Raw genomic sequence first — 10,126 nt, forward strand, 5'->3', positions numbered from 1 at the left:
CGGGAGCCTCTGCCCACATCATTCCGCGCGCGGGAATTCTTTGCCCAGGACCTTCGACAGGTCGCTCGCCGGGGAGGAGCCAGGCGGAGCGACAGGGCAAGGCCGAGGCCTAGGCCAGGGCAGCGACGGAGCGGCGGCCCGGCCCGGAGGGGCCCAGGCCCCGCCGGCACCCCCCCAGCGCCGGCCCTCCCCTCGGTTGGGCTGCACCAGAGCCCCGTCAGCCGGCCCCCATGGCGACGCCTCGGAGCGGGAGGCGGCCGGGCGTTATCTCTCCAAGCCATTTCCCAGTGGGGGTTGCCCGTCGGCCTGGAGGCCTGTGACCACCGGCGTTCCTGAGGGATCGGTTCTGGGAAAACTCCCTCCCAACCTCCCCCCGTCCCCCTCCCCCCGCACTCCCCTCCCCGCTCCCCCCCCAACCACAATTTCTGCTCTGACCCATCCGTGTTTCATACAAAACTCACGGCTCCAACACATCAAACACAGATCTCAGCTTCATTGACAGCACGGGGTTAGATACAGGGTAAAGCTCCCTCCACGCTGTCCCCCCCATCAAACACCCCGAGGGACAGGGACAGCACGGGGTTAGATACAGGGTAAAGCTCCCTCCACACTGTCCCCCCCCCATCAAACACCCGAGGGACAGGGACTGCATGGGGTTAGATACAGGGTAAAGCTCCCTCCACACTGTTCCCCCCCAATCAAACACCCCGAGGGACAGGGACAGCACAGGGTTAGATACAGGGTAAAGCTCCCTCCACACTGTTCCCCCCCAATCAAACACCCCGAGGGACAGGGACAGCACAGGGTTAGATACAGGGTAAAGCTCCCTCCACACTGTCCCCCCCCCATCAAACACCCCGAGGGACAGGGACTGCACGGGGTTAGATAAAGGGTGAAGCTCCCTCTACTCCCTCTGGGGCGGGGCGGCGCCCAGTTGACGGACCCAGGCCCGGGTGCGGTCGCGGCTCTCCGCCCAGGAGACGATGGGGGAGTAGCCGAAATGGCGGCCGGCCTTGTCGGTGCTCACGGTGAACGTGGAGGTGATCATGCGGAGGGTGTAGACGTTCAGAAAGTTCTGGAAGCCCAGCAGGGGCCTGAGGATGCGGCAGGCCCACTGGCTGAGGAGGGCCAGCAGGTAGAGGGCGAAGAAGGGCAGAGGGGCCTGGCCCATCCCCACCATCCGGAAGCCGCTGTCCCCCAGGAAGTGCATGTCGAACTCCTCGTAGCTCAGGTAGGGGGAGTCATCGTAGCAGAAGTAGGCCTCGCCGCCCACCAGGCCAGGCCTTGCCTGTAGGCCCCGCGCAGCCAGGAGGTGCATCCAGGCCACGTTTCCTGTCGGGGGGGGAGGGGGGTGGGGGGAGAGACAGAGGCCGCGTTCAGACACACAGTCAAACCCGACACCCCCCCCCCACCCCCCACCCCCCCCCCAACCCCCTCAACCCGACGTCCACCCCCTCCCCCACAACCGCCCATTGACGCTCCCCGGAACGAAGCCTGGACGAGTAGGCCCGAGAAAAGGCCTGGGTGCAAAGACGCAGAGGTGGGTGGGGGAGAGGTGGGGATGAACTGTGTCTGTGACACACACGCCCCACCCCCTCGGTCCCGGGCGTGTGAGGTGAGCGTGGGGGGTGCAGGATGGAAGGGCAGCGTATCTAATGCACCGATACCCCCCCCCCACCCACCCACCCACCACACCCCCAGCCCCCGGCCCGCGTCTCGGGAGGTGGGGTCAGGCTGGTCTCATACCTACGTAAACACGCCCGTGTTCCACCTCTTTCCGCGCCAGGCGAAGCCTCCTGCGGCCGAATTTCACCAGCTGATGGTACATGTTCTCCATGACTGGGTTACCTTCTCCGTAAATCCCAGTCGGCCGCAGCGCGCAGGGTGTGCAGCGTCATCCCCCCGGCCACCTGTCCAACAACACCACAGGCCTCAGGGTCCTGAGGCCAAATTCACCCCAATTCGCACCCCCTCCGTCCCCCTACACCCCCTCCCTATCCCCGTCACCCCCTCCGTCCCCCTACACCCCCTCCCTATCTCTGTCACCCCCTCCGTCCCCCTACACCCCCTCCCTATCTCTGTCACCCCCTCCGTCCCCCTACACCCCCTCCCTATCTCTGTCACCCCCTCCGTCCCCCTACACCCCCTCCCTATCTCTGTCACCCCCTCCGTCCCCCTACACCCCCTCCCTATCCCTGTCACCCCCTCCGTCCCCTACACCCCCTCCCTATCTCTGTCACCCCCTCCGTCCCCTACACCCCCTCCCTATCCCTGTCACCCCCTCCGTCCCCCTACACCCCCTCCCTATCTCTGTCACCCCCTCCGTCCCCCTACACCCCCTCCCTATCTCTGTCACCCCCTCCGTCCCCTACACCCCCTCCCTATCCCTGTCACCCCCTCCGTCCCCCTACACCCCCTCCCTATCTCTGTCACCCCCTCCGTCCCCCTACACCCCCTCCCTATCCCTGTCACCCCCTCCGTCCCCCTACACCCCCTCCCTATCTCTGTCACCCCCTCCGTCCCCCTACACCCCCTCCCTATCTCTGTCACCCCCTCCGTCCCCCTACACCCCCCTCCCTATCTCTGTCACCTCCTCCGTCCCCCTACACCCCCTTCCCCACCTCACCTTAGCCCTACCCTCGCCTCGAGTTTCGGATCCCCCTACCCTGGGCAGGCGGGGGGTGTAGCTCTCTACACACCCCCCTCCTGATGTAATAAACCTCTATAGGGGTCTGCCCCCCTCCGGGGTAAACAGCCGCCCCCCCCCGCCCACCCCCAGCCCCTCTGTGTAGCTCGAACCCTCCGACCCCCCTTTCCCGACGTTGTTCCTGCTGCGGGGAGAGCGGGATGGGACCCGGCGTTCCTGGCGTGGGCCTCACGGCTGCCGCAGGACCCTCCGCCCAGCGCGTTGCGTTGTCACCGAGTCGGAATGCCGGGCAGATTCCCGGGACATCAGCCACACGCGGGGAGAGGGGGAGCAGACAGGGGTTCCACCCGGAGACACGAGGTCCAGCGCACTTGAGCGGGAAGACCATTCGGAGAGAGAGGATGAGGTAGGGAGCGAGACGTCTGAGGGGTGGGGGAGAAGGGTCGAAGGGTGCCGAGGCCGAGGGTGGGGTTGTGGGGGGTGTAGGGGGTTTGATAACTGGGCACCAATCACTGACGGTGAGAGTACTGGGGCTCAGGGTCGGGGGGTGGGGGTAACTGATCGCTTCGTAAAGCCCCTCGTGTTTATGCACAGGGGCAGAGTGTGCAGGAGCATGGGGTGTAGGGTGGATGGAACGTGCTGGAGAGAGAGAGTGAGACAGAGACTGAGAGAGAGGGAGAGAGGCAGAGACTCGGGGAGAGAGAGAGTGAGACAGAGGCTGAGAGAGAGACAGAGACTCAGAGACAGAGGGAGAGAGACAGAGAGTGAGAGAGAGGGAGAGAGGCAGAGATTGAGAGAGAGAGAGAGAGACACAGAGTGAGAGAGAGCCTGAGAGAGAGACAGAGACTCGGAGACAGAGGGAGAGTGACAGAGAGAGAGGGAGAGAGAGAGAGAGAGAGAGACAGAAACTCGGGGAGAGAGAGACAGACAGAGAGAGAGAGAGATACAGAACGAGACAGAGAGAGAGAGAGACAGAGAGAGAGATACAGAACGAGACAGAGAGAGAGACAGAGAGAGAGAGAGAGAGAGAGAGAGATACAGAAAGAGAGAGATTTAAGGCGCTGAGGTCTGGGGGATGAGAAATGTCAGTGATGGGGAAAGATGGTGGGGAGCGCTCTCCCTGGAGAGGGGTGGGGGGGGCAGTGCATGGGGTGGGAGCGCTCACCCTGGTGCGGGGGGTGGGGGGGGGGGGTTGTGGCGGCTGGCAGGGGCATGGGGTGGGGGCCTGCGAGGTGCAGGGGTGTGGCGGCTTACCAGAGAATGGGGAAACGGGTGGATAAAGGCAGGAGGTGGGTGGGGAGGGGGTCGGGGGGTGGGGGTGGGAACAGCACGAGGTGGGAGGGTGAGGGGGGGGGGGTGTTCCGATGGTCTGAATGGGGTGGGGGGGGGTGAGGGAGGTGCCGTTGTTGGGGGTAATGTCCCTGAATTTGGAAAGTGCCCCTCTCTCCTCCTGAAAGGCCATTCCCAACAGAACCGCGGACCCCACCCCCTCGACACCCCTTGCCCACCCCCCGGGGTGCCCACACTGTGCATGTCTGTACAAGCCGTCTGCGTGTTTGTGGGAGGTGTTCCGGAACGTTCCAGGCCAGAGCGGCGCCGAAACGTTCATGTAAGGGCCACTCGTGCCGTCGTAAATACTATCCCCCGGCTCTCAGACAGATTTGGTGCTGCCGTTCCTCTGCTGCTAAAAGCCAATATGGGCCGCGCACCCACCCCCCCCAACACCCGCCCAAGCTCCCACACCCTTCACCCACCCACGGACCCACCCCCAGCGCCCCCCCCCCCCCACCCCCGACACCCACCCACGGTTTGCGGCCCCTCACCTTCATGCCATTTGCCCTCAGGACCAGCTGCTCGGCTTCGGCTTTGCTGCAGGCGTACGGGCCCTCAGGGCAGATGTTGTACGGTGTGTCTTCGTCACCCCTGAGGGGTGCAGGGGGTGTGGGCGGGTAAGGATAGGGGAAAACAAGGCATCAGGGTTACAAGAACAACACCTGCAGCAGTGCGAATGCGGGTGCACAGTCCGATCCCAGTGTGGGTCTGACCGAGGGATACAGGGACAGGAACTGTGCACGGTGCTCCCAGTGTGGGACTGACCGAGGGATACAGGGACAGGAACTGTACACGGCGCTCCCAGTGTGGGACTGACTGAGGGATACAGGGACAGGAACTGTGCACGGTGCTCCCAGTGTGGGACTGACTGAGGGATACAGGGACGGGAACTGTGCACGGTGCTCCCAGTGTGGGTCTGACCGAGGGATACAGGGACAGGAACTGTGCACGGTGCTCCCAGTGTGGGTCTGACCGAGGGATACAGGGACAGGAACTGTGCACGGTGCTCCCAGTGTGGGACTGACCGAGGGATACAGGGACAGGAACTGTGCACGGCGCTCCCAGTGTGGGTCTGACTGAGGGATACAGGGATAGGAACTGTGCACAGTGCTCCCAGTGTGGGTCTGAGCGAGGGATACAGGGACAGGAACTGTGCACGGTGCTCCCAGTGTGGGACTGACTGAGGGATACAGGGACAGGAACTGTGCACGGTGCTCCCAGCGTGGGTCTGACCGAGGGACACAGGGACAGGAACTGTGCACGGTGTTCCCAGTGTGGGACTGACCGAGGGATACAGGGACAGGAACTGTGCACGGTGTTCCCAGTGTGGGTCTGACCGAGGGACACAGGGACAGGAACTGTGCACGGTGTTCCCAGCGTGGGTCTGACCGAGGGACACAGGGACAGGAACTGTGCACGGTGTTCCCAGTGTGGGTCTGACCGAGGGACACAGGGACAGGAACTGTGCACGGTGCTCCCAGTGTGGGACTGACCGAGGGATACAGGGACAGGAACTGTGCACGGCGCTCCCAGTGTGGGACTGACCGAGGGATACAGGGACAGGAACAGTGCACAGTGCTCCCAGCGTGGGTCTGACCGAGGGACACAGGGACAGGAACTGTGCACGGCGCTCCCAGTGTGGGACTGACCGAGGGATACAGGGACAGGAACTGTGCACGGTGCTCCCAGCGTGGGTCTGACCGAGGGACACAGGGACAGGAACTGTGCACGGCGCTCCCAGTGTGGGACTGACCGAGGGATACAGGGACAGGAACTGTGCACGGCGCTCCCAGTGTGGGTCTGACCGAGGGATACAGGGACAGGAACTGTGCACGGCGCTCCCAGTGTGGGACTGACCGAGGGATACAGGGACAGGAACTGTGCACGGCGCTCCCAGTGTGGGTCTGACCGAGGGATATAGGGACAGGAACTGTGCACGGCGCTCCCAGTGTGGGACTGACCGAGGGATACAGGGACAGGAACTGTGCACGGTGCTCCCAGTGTGGGTCTGACCGAGGGATACAGGGACAGTAACTGTGCACGGCGCTCCCAGTGTGGGTCTGACCGAGGGATACAGGGACAGGAACTGTGCACGGCGCTCCCAGTGTGGGTCTGACCGAGGGATACAGAGACAGGAACTGTGCACGGTGCTCCCAGTGTGGGACTGACCGAGGGATACAGGGACAGGAACTGTGCACGGTGCTCCCAGTGTGGGTCTTACCGAGGGATACAGGGACAGGAACTGTGCACGGCGCTCCCAGTGTGGGTCTGGCCGAGGGATACAGGGACAGGAACTGTGCACGGCCCTCCCAGTGTGGGTCTGGCCGAGGGATACAGAGACAGGAACTGTGCACGGCGCTCCCAGTGTGGGTCTGACCGAGGGATACAGGGACAGGAACTGTGCACGGCGCTCCCAGTGTGGGTCTGGCCGAGGGATACAGGGACAGGAACTGTGCACGGCCCTCCCAGTGTGGGTCTGGCCGAGGGATACAGAGACAGGAACTGTGCACGGCGCTCCCAGTGTGGTTTTGACTGAGGGATACAGGGACATGAACTGTGCACGGCGCTCCCAGTGTGGGTCTGACCGAGGGATACAGGGACAGGAACTGTGCACGGCGCTCCCAGTGTGGGACTGACTGAGGGATACAGGGACAGGAACTGTGCACGGTGCTCCCAGTGTGGGACTGACTGAGGGATACAGGGACAGGAGCTGTGCACGGTGCTCCCAGTGTGAGACTGACCGAGGGATACAGGGACAGGAACTGTGCACGGCGCTCCCAGTGTGGGTCTGACTGAGGGATACAGGGACGGGAACTGTGCACGGTGCTCCCAGTGTGGGTCTGACCGAGGGATACAGGGACAGGAACTGTGCACGGTGCTCCCAGTGTGGGTCTGACTGAGGGATACAGGGACAGGAACTGTGCACGGTGCTCCCAGTGTGGGTCTGACCGAGGGATACAGGGACAGGAACTGTGCACGGCGCTCCCAGTGTGGGTCTGACTGAGGGATACGGGGACAGGAACTGTGCACAGTGCTCCCAGTGTGGGTCTGAGCGAGGGATACAGGGACAGGAACTGTGCACGGTGCTCCCAGCGTGGGTCTGACCGAGGGACACAGGGACAGGAACTGTGCACGGTGCTCCCAGTGTGGGACTGACCGAGGGATACAGGGACAGGAACTGTGCACGGCGCTCCCAGTGTGGGACTGACCGAGGGATACAGGGACAGGAACAGTGCACAGTGCTCCCAGCGTGGGTCTGACCGAGGGACACAGGGACAGGAACTGTGCACGGCGCGCCCAGTGTGGGACTGACCGAGGGATACAGGGACAGGAACTGTGCACGGTGCTCCCAGCGTGGGTCTGACCGAGGGACACAGGGACAGGAACTGTGCACGGCGCTCCCAGTGTGGGACTGACCGAGGGATACAGGGACAGGAACTGTGCACGGCGCTCCCAGTGTGGGTCTGACCGAGGGATACAGGGACAGGAACTGTGCACGGCGCTCCCAGTGTGAGACTGACCGAGGGATACAGGGACAGGAACTGTGCACGGCGCTCCCAGTGTGGGTCTGACCGAGGGATATAGGGACAGGAACTGTGCACGGCGCTCCCAGTGTGGGACTGACCGAGGGATACAGGGACAGGAACTGTGCACGGTGCTCCCAGTGTGGGTCTGACCGAGGGATACAGGGACAGGAACTGTGCACGGCGCTCCCAGTGTGGGTCTGACCGAGGGATACAGGGACAGGAACTGTGCACGGCGCTCCCAGTGTGGGTCTGACCGAGGGATACAGGGACAGGAACTGTGCACGGCGCTCCCAGTGTGGGTCTGGCCGAGGGATACAGGGACAGGAACTGTGCACGGCGCTCCCAGTGTGGGTCTGGCCGAGGGATACAGGGACAGGAACTGTGCACGGCCCTCCCAGTGTGGGTCTGGCCGAGGGATACAGAGACAGGAACTGTGCACGGCGCTCCCAGTGTGGGTTTGACTGAGGGATACAGGGACATGAACTGTGCACGGCGCTCCCAGTGTGGGTCTGACCGAGGGATACAGGGACAGGAACTGTGCACGGCGCTCCCAGTGTGGGTCTGACCGAGGGATACAGGGACAGGAACTGTGCACGGTGCTCCCAGTGTGGGTCTGGCCGAGGGATACAGAGACAGGAACTGTGCACGGCGCTCCCAGTGTGGGTCTGACCGAGGGATACAGGGACATGAACTGTGCACGGCGCTCCCAGTGTGGGTCTGACCGAGGGATACAGGGACAGGAACTGTGCACGGCGCTCCCAGTGTGGGTCTGACCGAGGGATACAGGGACAGGAACTGTGCACGGCGCTCCCAGTGTGGGACTGACCGAGGGATACAGGGACAGGAACTGTGCACGGTGCTCCCAGTGTGGGACTGACCGAGGGATACAGGGACAGGAACTGTGCACGGTGCTCCCAGTGTGGGACTGACCGAGGGATACAGGGACAGGAACTGTGCACGGTGCTCCCAGTGTGGGTCTGACCGAGGGACACAGGGACAGGAACTGTGCACGGTGCTCCCAGTGTGAGACTGACCGAGGGATACAGGGACAGGAACTGTGCACGGTGCTCCCAGTGTGGGTCTGACCGAGGGATACAGGGACAGGAACTGTGCACGGTGCTCCCAGTGTGAGACTGACCGAGGGATACAGGGACAGGAACTGTGCACGGTGCTCCCAGTGTGGGTCTGACCGAGGGATACAGGGACAGGAACTGTGCACGGTGCTCCCAGTGTGGGACTGACCGAGGGATACAGGGACGGGAACTGTGCACGGCGCTCCCAGTGTGGGTCTGACCGAGGGATACAGGGACAGGAACTGTGCACGGTGCTCCCAGTGTGGGTCTGACCGAGGGATACAGGGACGGGAACTGTGCACGGTGCTCCCAGTGTGGGTCTGAGCGAGGGATACAGGGACAGGAACTGTGCACGGCGCTCCCAGTGTGGGTCTGACCGAGGGATACAGGGACAGGAACTGTGCACGGTGCTCCCAGTGTGGGTCTGACCGAGGGATACAGGGACGGGAACTGTGCACGGTGCTCCCAGTGTGGGTCTGAGCGAGGGATACAGGGACAGGAACTGTGCACGGTGCTCCCAGTGTGGGTCTGACCGAGGGATACAGGGACGGGAACTGTGCACAGTGGTCCCAGTGTGGGACTGACCGAGGGATACGGGGACAGGAACTGTGCACGGTGCTCCCAGTGTGGGTCTGACCGAGGGATACAGGGACGGGAACTGTGCACGGTGCTCCCAGTGTGGGACTGACCGAGGGATACAGGGACAGGAACTGTGCACGGTGCTCCCAGTGTGGGACTGACCGAGGGAAGTTTCCCCCACCCCCCCACAGACAGCGTTACCTGATAAAATGGTCTCCGTTCATATTTGGCCCCACCACCTCCATGCTGCTCGTGTAGACTAGATACCGGACTCCCAGATCCTTGCATGCCTGCAGCACATTTTGAGTCCCTGCGCGGATAGCAGGAGCGGAGATGAATGGCCAGAAACTGCTCACAGTACCCCCTTCTCTCCCTGAGTCACGGACACAGACCCTTCTGCCCATCCAACCCCTCACCCCCGAACTCGCCCCCCCCACCCTCCAGGCTGCTCCTTGGCACCCCACTCTCCTCTCCGAACCCGTGCACAGACTTCTCTTGACGCTGGGTCTGTCCCTAAACCCCCCACCCACTTCCTCGGGAAAGCCCCGTGCACCCACAGGCCCACCCTCTGGGTCTAGGCGTTGCCCCCTCGTGTCTGGTTCATATCTCTCCCCTGAAATCGTACACACCACCCCGAGGGAGAGCGGACCCCTCCCGCTCTCGCCATCCGTGATCCTTGTGGTATTGCAGACCTCCGTAAGACCTCCCCCCCCCCACCACCCCACCCGGTGATACAGGCCCCCAGCCTCTCCCCTCCTGCCCCAGACCCTCCGCACCCGGCAGCATCCTGATAAATCTCTCCCCCAATCCCGGGACAGAACGGGACACGGTGCTCCAGGTGGGGGTCTCACCGGCGTCCCTGTGCCCGCTCAACATGACGTCCCCCCAGCCGCCCCCCCCCCCCCACCCTACCGAGAACTCAGAGCCGTGAAGTCAAACACCTTCACTGTTCTCCCCCCACCCCCTGC

At 63.4% G+C, this 10,126-nt stretch overlaps 1 protein-coding gene across 1 annotated transcript; it reads right to left on the reverse strand.

Moving 5' to 3' along the window:
• Positions 1-473: 473 nt before the first annotated feature.
• On the reverse strand, positions 474-9,562 carry hsd3b7 (hydroxy-delta-5-steroid dehydrogenase, 3 beta- and steroid delta-isomerase). The gene is given in 5 exon segments (XM_059644383.1): positions 474-1,332; positions 1,747-1,882; positions 1,884-1,910; positions 4,471-4,570; positions 9,360-9,562. Coding segments are annotated over 5 exon segments (894 nt in total). The 3' UTR covers positions 474-904.
• Between the last annotated feature and the right edge of the window lie 564 nt (positions 9,563-10,126).

Source organism: Stegostoma tigrinum, unplaced genomic scaffold, assembly GCF_030684315.1.
Source record: "Stegostoma tigrinum isolate sSteTig4 unplaced genomic scaffold, sSteTig4.hap1 scaffold_780, whole genome shotgun sequence".
NCBI lineage: Eukaryota > Metazoa > Chordata > Chondrichthyes > Orectolobiformes > Stegostomatidae > Stegostoma > Stegostoma tigrinum.